This window comes from Vicugna pacos, chromosome 22 (assembly GCF_048564905.1).
Source record: "Vicugna pacos chromosome 22, VicPac4, whole genome shotgun sequence".
In the NCBI taxonomy this organism is placed as follows: Eukaryota; Metazoa; Chordata; class Mammalia; order Artiodactyla; family Camelidae; genus Vicugna; species Vicugna pacos.
Window position 1 is genome coordinate 31,907,678 of NC_133008.1, and position 15,739 is coordinate 31,923,416.

A 15,739-nucleotide genomic window follows, 5' to 3' on the forward strand; every position below is an offset into this window, starting at 1 on the left:
CCGGAACCGGAAGTGGTTGCTCGGCCGCGGTGGCGGCTTGAGGCGCGCTGCTAGGTGAGGCGGCCGTGGCGCCGGGAGCTTTGGGGGAAGCTGTGGCCTGGGTGGAGCCGGACTCTGAAGCGCCTGTGCCTGGGCTGTTCGCCTCTGGGAGGAGCGGGGCAGGGCGGGCTTCGCCGGGAGCGGAGCCCCGGAGCTTGTGCAGGAGTTCGCTGGGCGGGAGGAACAGCCGGGTCAGCGCTCCCTTCTCCCGCCTCCAAGGATGGGCTCCAAGGCCAAGAAGCGCGTGGTGCTGCCCACCCGCCCGGCGCCCCCCACGGTGGAGCAGATCCTGGAGGACGTGCGCGGGGCCCCCGCCGAGGACCCCGTCTTCACCGCCCTGGCCCGGGAAGGTAGGGCCTAGGCCAAGCAGGGGAGAGGCGGCCTCGAGACCCCAGCAGGAAGAGGCGGGGGAGGCACTTGGCTGCTTTGAAGACATAGAAGCAGAGTTAAGTAGTCAGGACAGAGGCTGCCTGGCCTTTTACAGAAAAAGCATGTTCACCCCTTGTACAGAAGATAGAATCAGCTAAGTGACTACAGGGTCACGCCTACAGTTGTACGGTGAATTTTGTGTTCTGCTCTGTGAAGTTAATTTATTCACTTAACAAACCTTCATTAAGAGCTTATTATGGATCAGGTTCTGTTCTAAGCATTGAAGCAGAGAGGTGAACAAAAAAGATAAAAATGCCTACCTTCAGGCCATTCTAGTGGGTAGAGACATTACATATAAGTCTCTTGGGAAGGTAGAGAGTGAGAAACGCTTTGGGAAATTTTGTTTTATTAAGTAATAGTAGAAAATTTAATTCTTTGCCCCACGTGGCCACAGTTTAAGCGTCCAGGAGCCACCCCTGGCCGGTGCTGCTCGGGACGGCCCAGCTGGAGGGCGTTTCCCCGCCCGGAATGCTATGTTGCACCGGGCAGCCCGAGGAACGTAAGTGGCATTTTTTCTGCGACTGCAGCTGGGTCTTCCCAGGCTGCTTGAGCCCCAGGCTAAGAATCATGGACCCAGGTCCCTGGCATTACGAGGTTGGGGAAGCCGGAGCCCGGGCACTGCCAGGGCCCACTTCAGGGGAGAAGTGGCTTCCTTTGCTGGCTTGTGTTTGTGCCTGGGACCACACTTGGCCTCCCTGTGCGCTGTCAGGCTTTCCCGCCCTGTTACTAAGGCGGGTGATAAGGTGATTTTTAATTGAATGCCAGGGTTTCCAGGCCTGTCGAGAGACATGGGACCAGGCAGAGTGGAGGGGAACTCGATGTGTCTCCAGTTTGCCCTGAAGCCTGTGCTCTTTCTGCCCCGCCCCCCATCTCCCGCTCAACAGGCGCGCCCTTTGGGGAGCAGGGTCACTGAGAAGTGCGTGTCACGCCCTCCTTGCTTGCCTCCAACTCCCTGAGTGTTGAGCATCACGAGGTTGCACAACCACGGAGAGGTTTCAGGAGTACAGATGAGAGCCGTCCTGCTCCGTGATTCCATCATGGGGTCAACACCTTTTCCAGGAACTGGAGCCCACCCCAAGGCAGGGCCAGGGGACAGTGGAGTCAGGCCTTTTTCTCTGTGACCTGTCGCCTTCAGTCACATGCTTTCTCTGGGGGGTGAACTGAGTCCTCTCCATGTACAGCGGGCAGTGATGCTGTCATGTCCTGTCCCCAGATTCCCCAGGCCCCTCCGGGAGGGCTGAGGACACAGAGGCCCAGCGGGAGCAGCTCTACCAGCAGAGCCGGGTCTACGTGGCCATGAACCAGAGACTGCGTCAGGCGGGCACCCGGCTGAAGCAGAAGTGTGAGGAGCTGCAGCGAGCTGGCCAGAAGCTGGAGCACGACGTTTGCCAGGTCGGGCAGGTGGCTCTGCCAGGCACTGTGGCCACCTCCTCAGGCTGACCTGGCCCCCAGGCTCGCCAGAACCTTGGGTCCTCCCCTGAACACCTGACCAGCACACCTCAGACATGAGCCCTGGGTCCCAGAAGCAGGTTCTGCATTTCCCTTCTCCTGTGGCCTAGGCACGGGCCTAGGCCCCAGGGGACACAGCTTGCCCAGGGTGTGTGGCTGCGGCAGGGGCAGTGGGCTTCAGCTGGTCGGGCCCCTCTCTGAGGGTGGGTCTGGGGCGCACACATGTCCTTCACCCCGGAGCTTCTCTCCTGGGGCCCAATAGCCGTGGAGCCTGGACTGGACTTCCTGTGGGCCCAGTACCCGAGGGCCAGTCCAGCCTTCCTCCCCTCCTTCCCCTCGGGCACCCTGCTTCACTGATCACCCATTCAGCTGAGCTGGCAGAACCCACCCCTCTGGTTCTGGTATATGAACTGGAGGCCCCCAGAGATTCCAGGAGAGGATGGGGGAGTTCAGTCTCCTGCCCCGCCCATGGTGGCCCTGGTTATGAGGAGCAATGGCCCTGCGGGGCCCAGATCTGAGATGGGCCCTAGGGACGGGGGAGCACTCTTCGGGGCCCCGGGCACCCCATCTAAGGCATGGGCACTCCCTCAGGGCAGACACTTGTCTGTCCGTCAGCTGCAGGATTCTGTCTTAATGGGGCGCGAGGCCTGGGCTCCCATGAGAGGATGGGATGGTCAGTTGCTTGCCCGGAGCCCTCACCTCACTGCCCCCACTCCTTGCACACTCCACCTGTGGGCAGGTGGGCGGTGGGGCAGGAAAGAATCTTGAAAAGGGCTTTCACCCTAAAACAGATCCCATGAAGACCAGAGAAGCAGTGGATCTGCGGGAGGTGGCCCCGGGGCCAGGCCTATGGTGGACAACCCCACTGAGCCCCTCAGGTGAAATCCCCATGTCTGGTCACCTGAATGGTGCCTCTGTGAGCCACTCCTTTCTCGGGTTCCTTGGAAGCTTGGGGCAGCACTGGGCCCCACCACGGCAGAGCCCTCAGGTGGGAGATGCTACACGCCCCAGGAGGTGTTGCTCTTTCCCTAAAGAAAGGGTGCCTGCTTAACCCTGAGAGACTCCCCAGAAAAGGAAACATGACCTGGGGTGCACAGGTGTTCACACAGGGCAGGACTGGCTCTGGTTGCAGCTGCAGGTGCTAGGCCGCCTCGTCCAGAGTCAGTTTGCTATCAGCTGGCCCTTGGTTGGGGTGCATCACCCCTCCCTGCCCGGCCCCATCTCCGGGTGAGGACTCCTGTCTTTGGGACACTGTTTACTCTCTGGAGCCCCTCAGGGTCAGGTCACTCCACTGACCTCCTCCCCAGTCCCGTCCCCCGTGCCTGGCATGGGCGCTCTCCCTAAACCCCGGCCCGGCACTGAGCTCTGGGTTCTGCCCTCCCATCCTCGCGCTTCTGGGGAGCAGGGTTCTGCAGGCAGCATTGGACCTGGGGCAGGTTTGGCCAGGTGGAAAGGCCTGTGAAGTTCCCCTCCTGACCCTCGTCCCAGCCATGCCATCTCAGGGCAGCGCCATGGGCAGTGTGGAGTGCGATCTGACAGCTGTTTATTAAAGGTGCACGTGAGACGTCTGGTTCCACAGCCTCCAACCAGATGATGGCTTTACAGTTGGTGGGGGGACAGGCGGGGCTGTATGTACAGGGAGCTGAGTGTGTACACTGAGGAGGCCCAGGACTGAATGGAGACGCGGGTGCAGGAGATGAACCACGGCAGCTCGGCTCGGGCTGCAGCCAGCTGGGCGGTGTGGGTGAGGTAATGCTGAGAATTCAGCACCCAGCTCGGGGTGTCCATCTGCCCCTGGGCTGAGGTCCCCAGCTTGGGTGCCCCATGCCCCCTTGACAGGTGGCCAGGTGGCCAAGCAGCGTCCTGAGGGGTCAGGGCTTCACGGGCAGCATTTGGATCCTCAGTCCCCCAGCTCCGGCCTCAGGTCAATTGTTCAGTGACTGCCAGAGCTGTCTTCTCCAGGAACCTGCTCTGCCCAGGCCCCTGGGCCCCCACTGCCGTGGGTGGAGAAGGCAGAAGTGGCTGCTGGACGAGGATGAGCGGGCCCTGCCTGTGGAGAGAATGCCCAGGGCCGGACAGAGGGCAGGCAGCCGGGGAGGGTCCTCTGTCACCAGTCACGCCACGGCTCTGCTTGCCCGAGAGGTAGCTCTGGGAGGTCTCCCCACGGCCCACGCAGGGAGACAGGCACACAGCGGCGAGAGCACCGCTCTGGGTCTCACGGTGTGGGGCTTGCCCCACCCCACCCCCACCGCCGGGTCAGCTGGGGTGGGGACCCATTTCAATGGGGAGGCTGGCTGTAGCCCCCAAGTCTGGGAAGCCTGGAAGACCACCTGGCCCTGCCGTGACGCTGCTGATGGGGACAGGAACCGCAGTTTCTGAGTTTGGCCTGGAGCCCCCAGGTCCAGTGCCCTCTGCTGCCTGCCGGCTCCCCGGGGAGACTCCCCAGAGGCCCCCACTGTGGGTGCCGTCAAAGAAGGAGCATTTGGTGCAGTCTGCAGCCCTTCTGGTCGTGTGTCCTGTTCTGGTCCCTCAGGCAGAGCCCTGGAGTCTGTCCTGCAGGACGGGGTGTTGCAGGAGGGGACACAGCGTGGTCCATGTGCGCTCTAAGCGGCAGCAGCAGCATAGTGTCCGAGGGACGGGACAGTGGTGCCCGTAGGTGGAGACGGCTCCTTCGGCGCCTCTTGACTCAACCCCATGTCCTCTCCTCCCAGAGAAAGGACGTTGGCCCCCAGCCCCCAGGAGCAGCTCTGCGGGGCAGCTGTGATGGCAGACCCGTGGGCCCAGAGCAGCTCTGGCGCAGAGCCAGGCTCTGCAGGGAAGAGGTCGTCAGCTCTTCCTACACAAGGTGTGCTTGGGTGGAGAAGGACCACACACCTGCCTTGGGGTGCGGCCTCTCCTGGCCTCCAGGCCTGCTGTCCACCTCCCTGCCTTGTCTGGTACCAGCTCTCTCACATCTGTCGGCTGTGGTTCCGGGGCTCCAGGTCCCACAGTCCGGAGGCTGGGCGCAGGCTCCACCTTGGATCCCACAGTCACGCTATCCCACAGGGAGGAGCCCCAGACCCAGGGCTCCTCACCTTGGAAAGGAGAGTAAGATTGAAAAAGGAAAGACCAGTGGCTGGGCAGCTGTCTGCCGGGACCTCCTCTCCTGGGCTGCAGTCCTGCCGGGGTCACAGCTGCCTCTCCTTGGCCCCTCCCGTTGGTACCTTGCCCACCAGGGCATCTTGACCTTGCCTGCCCAGGTCAGCCAGAGCCCACCCATCGTCCACACACCCCCTTCCGCTTGTTCCTTACCAGTTGCAGGGGTGCCCTGGGTCGCGACCGCACCCCACCCCCACCCTCAGTCTCCAGGCTCCCTACTTGTCTCTGTCTGGGGCAGGGGCTGCCTTTCTATTGGGCTCAGCTGCACCCCCTCCACACCCCCAGCTGGGGCTGAGAAGGCAGACAAACCAGCTGAGCCATTATTAACAAATTACCCGGTCCTGCCTGTAATTACAGGCTTCCTCCTGTGCCTGCATTGCCGCAGCCCCCAGCTGGCAGGCTCCTGCTGGTGCCACCCTCCCCAGCCCTGTCCCCCACCTCGGCGGGCACCGTTACCTCCTTGCAGCTCCTGAGGTGGAGGAGGGGAGTGTCATGCTGATCCTGGGCCCAGCAGGGCTGGGAGCCCTGGAGGGCACTGCTGAGGACAGCCCCTGCTAGAAGGGTGGTCCACCGTGGGACCACCTCTAGCAGGGACTTGAGGTCCAGCCTGCCGCTCATTTTCCTTCCGTAGTGCCCACCCCTCTCCCCGGCACAGAAGCAAGCGTCTACGTGTGAGTTGTGAGGCCCATGTGGGCAGGGGTGAGGCTCAGAGGGCGGGCAACTGGCTGGGCAGGCAGGCCCTGGGACCACCCTCGGGGCCGCCAGACCGCTTTGGGCCGGGAGAGGATGTTCTGGAAAGCCAGCTCTGGCCACTATTCCAGGAGGCTGGTGGGGATGGGGACAGGGGCTTTCTCCACGGCAGAGTCAGCGGTGGCTGCCACCATGGGGCTGGGCACGTAATTGAAGGGGGGAACCCGGGCTGAGCGGCTGGGGGAGCCATGCCGGCTGGTAGGAAAGCCCCCTGCGGCCACCCCTAGCCCCTCGTGGACAAAGGGGGTAGGGGTGGGCGCCTTGGCAGGGCTGGGCCCATCCACGTCGCTGCCAAGGAGGGAGGTGGGGCCGCCGGCTATGGTCTGGGGAGGCTCCCTGCTCTCCAGGCTTGGAGACGTGCTGGAGTTGGTCTTGGTGGCAGCGAAGTCCTCTGTCTGGACCACAGCGTCACTGGTCTTGCGCTGCGGTGGGCCAGCCGGGCCCTCCTCGGGTGAGGAGCCCATCAGGGGCAGGGCGGTGGCAGGCAGCGTGCTCCGCAGGATGTGCGGGACATCTTCGTCCCGGATGCGACGCCACGTGGTACCCGGCGCAGCCACCCTGGGCAGTGGCCGGGCCTCCCCGTCACTGCTGCGGCGGGCCGGGTCAGCCGCGGGCCTGGGGGCGGCGCTGTTGGGCCTGGGGGCCATGCTGATGTGGGGCAGAGAGGCGTAGCGCTTGACCGTCTCGGGCCGGGCCGCTGGTGTGCGGACAGGCAGGCGTGATGGGCTCTCGGAGCTGGTGCGCCGGGGCGGCCTCTCGCAGGGGCTGGCCTGGGCTGCGGGGAGCTGCGGTGGGGCCGGGGCCTGCTGGGGGGGCGCCCGCAGCTCGTCGCAGCGCGAGGAGCAGAGGAAGACGGCAGGCAGCGCAGGCCGGCCACGGCGGGGCGAGCCGGCCTGGGCAGCAGGGGTGGTGGCCTCGGCCGAGGACAGTTCGGAGCGGCGTCGGCGCAGCAGGCCTGGTGACTCCTTGATGAAGGTCAGCTGCCGCCGGAAGCCCGAGCGGTCGGAGGACTCGCTGCCGCTGGAGCGGGCGGAGGCCACGCGCACCAGGCCCAGGCGGCCCCCTCGGGTGCCCGGGCCCACCTCGGCCCCTGCCCGGCCTCTGGGACTGGGTTCCGGGGCCGCCCTGGCCAGGGGTGGCGGCCCCCGCCCGGCAGGCCTCTGCATGAAGGGGATCCTCACCGGCGACTTCTGTGTCTTGTGCTGCTTTGCCAGCAGGGCCCGTGCGGGGGTCTTGGGCACTGGAGCGGCCCCAGGGCCGGGCAGGGGCCCCCCAGCCTGGGTGGCTGGGGGCGACCTCCTGGGCAGAGGCTGGGAGGCAGGGGAGGTCTGAGAGGAGCTCGATGACGGGGTCTTGGCGAGGCGAGCGGGTGGCGTGGCGCTCCTCTGAGGGGGGCTCAGTGCCGCCACCTCCGAGGTCTTGCCAGGCCGGTGCAGGCTCCGAGACCGCTGCTGCCCGGGGCCGGGGGCTTTGGCTGGAGCTGCTGGCTGCACGGGGCTTGGGGCTCCCATCTTTCTTGGCACAGTGCGGGGGCCAGGGGCACCTTTGTGCTGAGCTCGGGCTGCTGGGCTGGGCACATAGATAACCGTCCGTCCCCTGAGCACGGCTGGCACCCTGGACGCAGTCTTCTGAGCGCCACGTGGCTTCTCCGGGCCACCGCTGCGCTGGGCCAAGGCCACGTCCTGTTTTTCTGGCCGCACAGCACTGCTTGCTTGGCCTTCTGCCCTTGGGCGTCGCCCCTTTCTGTGCAGGGTGGGCTGCAGGGTGGAGCCCACTGACAGCCCCGACGTGAAGGACAGGATGGAGTCAGATTCGGACGAGGCTTCGCGGGTGGCTGCCGCGGCCGCCTGGTGCAGCCACGTGACGATGGAATTGGCGCCCTCCTGGATGGCTCGCCACTCGACGCTGTCCAGGTCTGAGGCATGGTCTGAGCCCGCCGCCTCCTCGCTACGCTCCTGGTGCACCTCTGTCGGCTGCTCCTCTGGTCGCGCAGTTCGGGGCTGGTGACGCCGCGGGCCGGGGGCCTGGGGCCGGCGTCTGGGCATGGCTGAGCCGATGCAGCGCCGCAGCAGCTCTGCCTCGGCCCGCGGGCTGGGGGAGCTGTCCCGCCCACCCTTGGTAGCCGCTGGCTCAGGGGCTCGGGGCCGGCCGGCTGTGCGCCCGGAGGGCTCAGGCTCACTGAGGGAGCTGGCCGAGGAGCTCAGGGAGTAGCATGGGGGCGTCTCGTCAGCAATGAGGCTGGGCTGGGCCCGGGCGGGCGGCGCAGCCGTGGGCATGGCCTTGGGTGCGACCTGTGCCTCCTTCCTGCCACCAGCCAGGCGCTCCCTCTTCACCGCCCGGGGGATGGCGGATACCCGCCGTGGGGGCGCCACCGCCACTGCTGTGGGTGGCTCCTCGTCCGAGTCATTGCCACAGAAGCAGTACACCGCCTCCTCGGTGGGTGTCGTGAGGCACAGAGACTGCAGGGCCCCATCCCCACGCGCCCGAGCTGGGCGCGAGCTTTCCCTGTCCCCGCAGGCGCTCGGGGGCCTGCGGAGGGGCAGCTCCAACCCCGCCCGGCTCCTGCCAGCCCCTCGGGGCTGCTCTGTTTTCCGGCCCATACCTCCTGCCCTGTGCTGGTGTCCTGCAGGCTGCTTTGTGGGGGCGGTGCGGCCTGCGGGCTTCTGGCCATCTACACGCCCGCCATCCCTGTGTGGTCCCTGCAGCGTCTCATCGCTGAGCGAGGCGGCACTGGAGAAGTTGACCGGCGTGCCCTCGGCCGAGTCAGTGCAGGAGTCATCCTCCCGGGCCGGGGCAGGCACCAGCATGTAGACCGGCACAGGTAGTGCACGCCGGCCCGGCACTAGTGCGGAGGCCACCTTGCGGAGCCGGGCAGGCACGGCTGCACCAAGGCAGTCACGCAACCGCTCCAGCTCCTGGTCAGCGGATGTTGGCCCCTCGAGGCGAACACCAGCCTCGTCCAGCCGGCGATGCCCAGTCAGGTGGGGGCCCGGGCCTCCGCCTCCGCCGCGGCCGCGCTCGGGGCCGGCCGGGGGCAGCAGCCGCAGCTCCACGTCCTTCTGCACGTAGAGCTCATGCAGGGCCAGCGCGCTGAGGCTGGAGGCGCAGGAGAAGTTCTCATCCGGCTTCTCCACCGTGAAGCGCACGCTGCCCGCGTCCAGCTCGGACGGCAGCCGGCAGCGCTCCCGGCAGTCGGCGATGTCCAGGAAGCGTTTCACATAGCTCTCCCACTGCAGGCTGAACTGGGTGGCCTCCCGCTCGCCTGGCGGTGCCAGGGCCAGTGGCGGCGTCTTGCTGCGGCTTGGCGGCATGGTCTGTCCGGGGCTGTCGGGCAGCTCACTGGGGCTGACCGTGCCACTGCCCAGCCCGCTGCACGGGTCACTGGGGATGGAGCTGGCGATGGACGGGCTCTCAAAGCTGCCCAGCGAGCTGACGGAGCTGCAGCGGCTCAGCACCAGCGGTGTCTCCTGCACACAGTTCTCAGATGAGCTTGAGGGTGTGGCGTCCTCCACCCCGAGCCCACGACCCTGCCGGGGCACCGGGATGGCCATAGGCAGCGAGGCAGTCCCTGGCCCTCGCCAGACCCCGTCCAGCTCTGCCTTTCGGGGGCCGGCCTCCTCCAGCCCCTCCAGGGACGAATCACTGTCGTCCAGGTCCCCAGCCTCACTGTGGCCCGGGTGGCCGGCCGAGGACAGTGAGGACAGGGAGCTGCAGCGGGACAGGCAGAGAGGTGTGGCTTCGGCTACCAGCTTCTCAGGGACCTTGCTCAGGCCCTCTGTGGGCAGCCAGGCCTGTTTCCGGGCCCCAGCTGCCAGGGGCGCAGTGCCCTCAAGCAATGGCACGTGTTGGTAGGTGGGTGACAGCTTGATGGTGCGCACTTGGGCATCGGTGGCCACGCTGTGCCGGGCTGCTGGCTCAGCCTGGCTGCCGGGCAGGTGGAGGTCAAGCCGGCTCGGCCGCTCCTGGCCACACAAGGGACCCTCTCGGTGCTCCACCAGCGCCGCCAGCTGGCTGGGCCTCGAGTGCTCGCGGGGACCATGCCCGTCGCTAGTGCTACCGCTGTTAAGACTGTCGTTGGAGAGGCTGGCGTGGGCCGCCTTGAGCCGCAGCAGCGGGTGAGCTCGGCTGCCGGCCTCCCGCCGCCCACCCTCCGGCCCCCGGCAAGGGGAGCAGGATTGTGCACGCCCCTCTCTCGGAGCTTCCTGTCCAGGGTCCCCAGAGCTGAGGCTGAAGCTGTCGTCGGACGAGGTGTGGAGGGCCGAGATGTCCTCCACCAGCCGGTTGATCCGCGCTACCGCCAGCGCCAGCTTGGCCTTGGCCCTGGCCGCCACCGCTGCCTCCCCACCGGCCTCCTTCTCTGCCTCCAGGCCACCACGGCGGGTGGGCGGGGCACGGGCCAGCGCCTGCCCCTGCAGGAAGGGGCTGCCCAGGAAGAGAGGCAGCACGGCGGGGCTGGCAGGCTCAGTGGCGGCGGTGGCGGCGGTGGCGGGAGCGGCTGTGGCCAGGGAGGGCGCGTCGTCGTCGTCGAAGCAGCCCGAGTCAGAGGCGTAGTCCTGGGCCAGGCCGTCTAGGTGCCGCAGGGGCGGCAGGGGCTTCTTGGAGGAGGCCTCGGCCTCGGCCTCTGGTGGGCCCTGTTTCTCCAGGTGGTCAAGCGCCTGGGCCAGGTGCCGCGCGTCCAGCTCGGCCTCCAGCGCGCGCTGCTTCCGCACGTACAGGCTGGGCGCGCAGGCGCCGGGGGAGACGGCGGTGGCGGCCGCCTGGTACTTGGCCGGCCGGTGGGCCAGCAGGTTGCGCAGGGCGGCAGCGCTGCCCATGGCGATCATCTTGTGCTTGGAGTGCACCAGGTTGCGCAGCATGCCCACGGCGCCCAGGTCCCACAGCAGTTCCTGGTCGCGGGAGCTGCGGGCCGACAGGTTCCACAGCGTGCCACACGCGTTGCTCACGATGGTCAGGCTGTGCGATGTCAGGTGCTGCAGCAGCGTCTGCAGGCAGTTGTGGTCCCGCAGCACCTGCCTGCGGAGGAGCGGTCAGGCCCCACCCGCCGCCCCGCCCTGACCGCCCGCATCCCACCAGCAGCGAAAAGGAGGTGCCCAGGTAACTTTGAATTTCAGGAAAGAGATTAAATATTTAGTATAAGTATATCTCAAATATCAAATGGGCTGTGCTAAACTTTTATTTATTAATAGCAATGAAATACTTATTAAATAAAATAATGCTAACATAGTAATATTTCTCTTTTTAAAAAATAATGTTTATCTTTTAAAGTGAATAGTTCTAGTATATCTCATTTTAATGCACCTAAGCCTTGTGGTGTTTGGGGTATACTAAAGACTGATTTTTGCTTGCTTTAAAAAATACTTTTTATTAATTCATTAGCATTATTTAATAAATTGAAAAAATTTTTTAAATTGAAGTATAGTTGATTTTACCATGTTGTGTTAGTTTCTGGTGTAAAGCAAAGTGATTCAGTTTTACATAATATATATTCTTTTTCATTATAGGTTATTACAAGATATTGAATGTAGTTCCCTGTTGTTTATCTATTTTATATATAGCAGTTTGTAGCTGCTAATCCCAGACTCCTAATTTATCCCTTCCCCCTACTTCCCCTTTGGTAACAGTAAGTTTGTTTTCTCTGTGTCTCTGTTTTGTAAATAAGTTCACTTGCATCGTATTTTAAATTCAGCATATAAGTGGTATCATATAATATCTGTCTTTGTCTGACTAATAATCTCTGGGTCCATCCATGTTGCTGCAAATGGCATTATTTCGTTTTTTTATGGCTGACTAGTATTCCATCATATATGTATGTACACCGCATTTTCTTTATCCAGTCTTCTGCTGATGGACATTTAGGTTGCTTCCATGTCTTGGCTGCTGTAAATAGTGCTGCTGTGACCACTGAGGTGCATGTATCTTTTCAAATTAGAGTTTTTTTCTTTTCCAGATGTATGCCCAGGAGTGGGATAGCTGGATCATACGGTAAGTCTATTTTTAGTTTTTTAAGGAATCTCCATACTGTTTTCCATAATGGCTGCACGAAACTACACTCCTACCAGTATGTAGGAGGGCTCCCTTTTCTCCACACCCTCTCCAGCGTTTATTGTGGATTTTTGAATAATGGCCATTCTGACTGGTGTGAGGTGATGCGTCACTGTGGCTTTGATTTGCTTTTCTCTGATAACTAGGGATGTTGAGCATCTTTTCACGTGCCTGTTGGCCATCTAGATGTTTTCTTTGGAGAAATGTCTATGTAGGTCTTCTGCCCGTTTTTTGATTGGGTTGTTTGTTCCTTTGTATTGAGTTGTATGAGCTGTTTGTATATTCTGGAAGTGAAGCCCTTGTCAGTCACACCACTTGCAAGTATTTTCTTCCAGTCTGTAGGTTGTCCTTTTGTTCTGTTTATGGCTTCCTTTGTTGTTTATTTTTGCTTTTATTTCTGTTGCCTGGGTAGACTGAACTAGGAGAACACTGCTGTGATTTATGTCAGAGAATGTTTTGCCTGTGTTCTTGTCTAGATTTATGGTGTCCTGTCTTATGTTTAAGTCTTTAAGACTTTTTGAGTTTATTTCTGTGTGTGGCGTGAGGGAGGGTTCTGACGTCACTGATTTGCATGGAGCTGTCCAGCTTTCCCAGCGCCTCTTGCCGAAGGGACTGTCCTTTCCCCATTGTATAATCTTGCCTCTTTTGTCAAAGAGTAACTGACCACAGGTGTGTGCGTTTATTTCCGCGCTCTCTGTTTGGCCCATTGATCCATAAGTCTGTTTTTGTGCCAACATCATGCTGTTCTGACCACTGTAACTTTGTAGTATTGTCAGAAGTCTGGGAGGGTTATGCTTCCAGTTTCATTCTTTTTCCTAAAAGTATTGTTTTGGCAGTTCTGGGTCTTTTGTGATTCCATATAAATTTTAGGATTATTTGTTTTAGTTTTGTGAAAAATGTCCTGGGTAATTTGATAGAGATCGCATTAAATCTGTAAGGGTTGCTTTGGGTAGCGTGGCCATTTTAACACTATTAACTCTTCCAATCCAAGAGCATGGGCTGCCTTCCCGTGCCTTCAGCCGTCTTTAACTCCCTTAGTCGGTGTTCTCCGGGTCTCAGGGTGTGCGTCTTTCACCTCCTCCGTCAGGCTTGCTCCTAAGTATTTTTTTGATCCAGTTTTTAAGAGGGATTGTTTCTTTGCTCTCCTTCTCTGCTATTTCATTGTTAGTGTGAAGAAGTGCAGTAGATTTCTGTATGTTACCTTGCGTCCTGCCGCCTTGCTGAATTCTTCTATCAGCTCTAGTCGTTCTTGCGTGGAGCCCTCAGGGCTTTCTGTCTATAGCATCATGTCATCTGCGTCTAGGGACAGTTCTACCTCTTCCCTTCCAGATTGGACCCCTTCTCTTTCTTCCTCTTGCCTGGTTGCTGTGGCCAGGACTTCCAGCCCTGTGTTGACTAGAAGCGGTGAGAGTGGGCGTCTTTGTCCTGTTCCAGATGTTAGCGGGAAGGCTTTCGGCATTTTACTGCTGAGTAGTGTGCTGGCTGCGGGTTTGTCATAAATGGCTTTTATTATGTTGAGATATGTTCCCTCTCTACCCACTTTGGTGAGAGTGTTTGTCATGAATGGATGTTGACTTTTATCAAATGCTTTTTCTGCATCTATTGAGATGACTGTGTGGTTTTTGTCTTTTGTTGATACAGTGTATCACATTGATTTGCAAACAAATTTTTATTTTGATAAAATCTTTAGCACAAGTATATCCTGGGATATACCAAAAAAAGTGTTTTCATACATTGAAGCATTACTTTTTATTAGTCTTAAGTGATATTTTATTTAGTAAATAATAAGCTTTACTGTTATCTAAAAAAGTGGTACGTTTTTATTTGAATAAAGGAAAATTCAATGTAAGTATATCCCTTGCAATATTTGGTATATACTTACACTAAAAAAAGTATGTATTTGCCTACATTAGAAGCATTATTATTGTTACCTAGTAAGCAATAAATGCTTGTTATTCAAGTAATGTTTATTAACACTATTTAGTGAATATTGTATTTATTTTCATAAAGAATATTATTTTTTAGAAAATTATATATTTTGTATGAATTGATTTAAAATTTAGTATAAGTATATCCCATGCAATGTTTAGGATACACTTACACTAAAAAGATTTATGTATTTGCATACATTAGAAGCATTGCTTATTATAAATGTTAACTACTAAATAATAAGTATATTAATAAAGAATAGTGTTTACTTATTAATATTACTCAGTGAATAATATTTTCATGAAGAACAAATATTCATTAATATTATTTAGAAAATTGCATGTATTTTTACCAAACTAACGTAAAATTTAGTCTCCGTGTAGCCCATGTAATATTTGGGGTATGTTTACACTAGAAAAGTAGTCCCCGGGGACAGGTCGGGACCACCCGTCTGCAGGAGGACGAAGGGCGCCCCCCCGCCCACCGCGAGCCGCCCCCGTCCCAAGGGCCCACCATCCCCGCGCCCTCCCCGCGCTGCCCCCAGGGCGGCGGGGCCGACCTGTAGTCCTCGCGGGTGGCGACGAGGCTGGACACGTTGCGCAGGATGCCGCCGCCGCTCTCGATGATAGCCAGCGAGTTGCTCTGGCACTTGTAGGTCAGCGTGCTCACCAGGAAGCCCAGGGCGCCATCCACCTGGCAGATGGCGGCCTTGTTCTCCGTGCTGTGCGCTGAGAGGTTCCACAGGGCGCTGAGCACACTCTTTAGGGTGGACTCCTGGGCACAGGGAGGAGCGGGAGGGGGTCAGCAGTGAGGGCCCCAGGCCCAGCCCCACCGCAGGGACCCTCCCCATCGAGGCAGTGACAAATAACACCCAAACGCGTTTTCAAGTAAAAGTAAAAAGTAATGGGATCCACTGTCCCCTGGTTGGAAGCCCCAGGCCTGGACCACCTGCCAAGTGGCAGGTGGTTTGGCTTGATTTCCTCCCAAGACAGAGAACTCACCACCTGCCGCCAGTGCCTCCCTGCCCCCTGGCTCGCGCTTAGCAGCCTTGGTGGCCCCCTTTCCCCTGGCCCCAGCCCAGCACCCCAGCCAGCGCCCACCTTGGTGGCTCGCAGGACGCACTGCGTCAGGGCAGTCATGCTGCCCACCTCCCTCAGCACCTTCTTGCTGTTGATGTCAGCCCGCCAGGACAGGTTCCGCAGGATGCTGGACACCACCTGCGCAGGCGCAGAGCAGGCACCTTGGGCCCGGGCCAGGCTCCAGAGGCAACCCCACCCCTGCCCTTAACCCTGCCGCCAGCAGCGGACACCACACCGAGGCGCCACCCTCCGGGTACCTGGTGGAGCTCCTCGCTCTCAGACGCCAGCTGGGCCACGATGGCCTCCATGCAGCCCCGGCGGGCGCACAGCGTGGCCTGTGGGTGACGCAGGAAAGTCACGCTGTGGCAGGAGGGCCCCCTCCCATGCTAATGGAGTACTTACTGTGTGCTAGCATTTGGACCCCAACCTCCCATCTTCACCATCACGGGGGAGGGGGAGGGAGCAGTCGCCCTTCAGATGCGGAAACTGAAGCTCCAGAGGCACAGACACCAGCCCCACCCCAACCCCCGCCTACCCAGAGGTGCCCCTCTGGGGGCAGCAGCAGAGCGGCCAAGAGGACAGTGTCCTGCCTGAGGGAGGCTCTGGGCCTCAGTCTCCCCACCTGTAAATTGGGAACACCTGTCCCCACCTCCCAGTGCTACTTTGAGGCAGGGATGAGGACAAAGGGGGCTTAGACCAGAGGGGCTGCTGCCCCGCCGCCTGCCCACGCACCTTGTTGGCAACATCCCCGAAGGTGAGGTTGGTGAGTGTCATGCCAGCATATCGGCGCAGGGCCAGGTTCAGAGGGTCCTGGGTCATCTTGTGCATCTCGTAGTCAACCTGCAGTAACTCCGCCACGGCCTGCAGCCCACCTGGGGGGACAC

At 60.2% G+C, this 15,739-nt stretch overlaps 2 protein-coding genes across 2 annotated transcripts in view; one reads left to right on the forward strand and one right to left on the reverse strand.

The window, feature by feature from the left end:
- Nucleotides 1–3,481, forward strand: C22H19orf25 (chromosome 22 C19orf25 homolog). Its single transcript, XM_072948103.1, has 3 exons — nucleotides 1–54; nucleotides 259–389; nucleotides 1,682–3,481. Exons 2-3 carry the CDS (start codon nucleotides 260–262, stop codon nucleotides 1,906–1,908), a joined length of 357 nt encoding a protein of 118 aa, XP_072804204.1. The 5' UTR covers nucleotides 1–54; nucleotide 259; the 3' UTR covers nucleotides 1,909–3,481.
- APC2 (APC regulator of WNT signaling pathway 2) overlaps nucleotides 3,444–15,739 on the reverse strand; it is a 25,800-nt gene continuing 13,504 nt past the window's right edge. Inside the window, exons 11-15 of the mRNA XM_072948102.1 lie at nucleotides 15,588–15,727; nucleotides 15,113–15,190; nucleotides 14,877–14,993; nucleotides 14,336–14,550; nucleotides 3,444–10,818 (exon numbers count right to left, since the gene is read on the reverse strand). Of these exons, the coding sequence (XP_072804203.1) occupies nucleotides 5,868–10,818; nucleotides 14,336–14,550; nucleotides 14,877–14,993; nucleotides 15,113–15,190; nucleotides 15,588–15,727 (5,501 nt within the window). The 3' untranslated portion in view covers nucleotides 3,444–5,867. The remainder of the gene's footprint in view (nucleotides 10,819–14,335; nucleotides 14,551–14,876; nucleotides 14,994–15,112; nucleotides 15,191–15,587; nucleotides 15,728–15,739) is intronic.

Coding starts and splice junctions, on each gene's coding strand:
- C22H19orf25 (XM_072948103.1), top strand. CDS start 260: ATGGGCTCCAAGGCCAAGAAGCGCGTGGTGCTGCCCACCCGCCCGGCG. Junction 390..1,681: donor CACCGCCCTGGCCCGGGAAG/GTAGGGCCTAGG, acceptor TCCTGTCCCCAG/ATTCCCCAGGCCCCTCCGGG.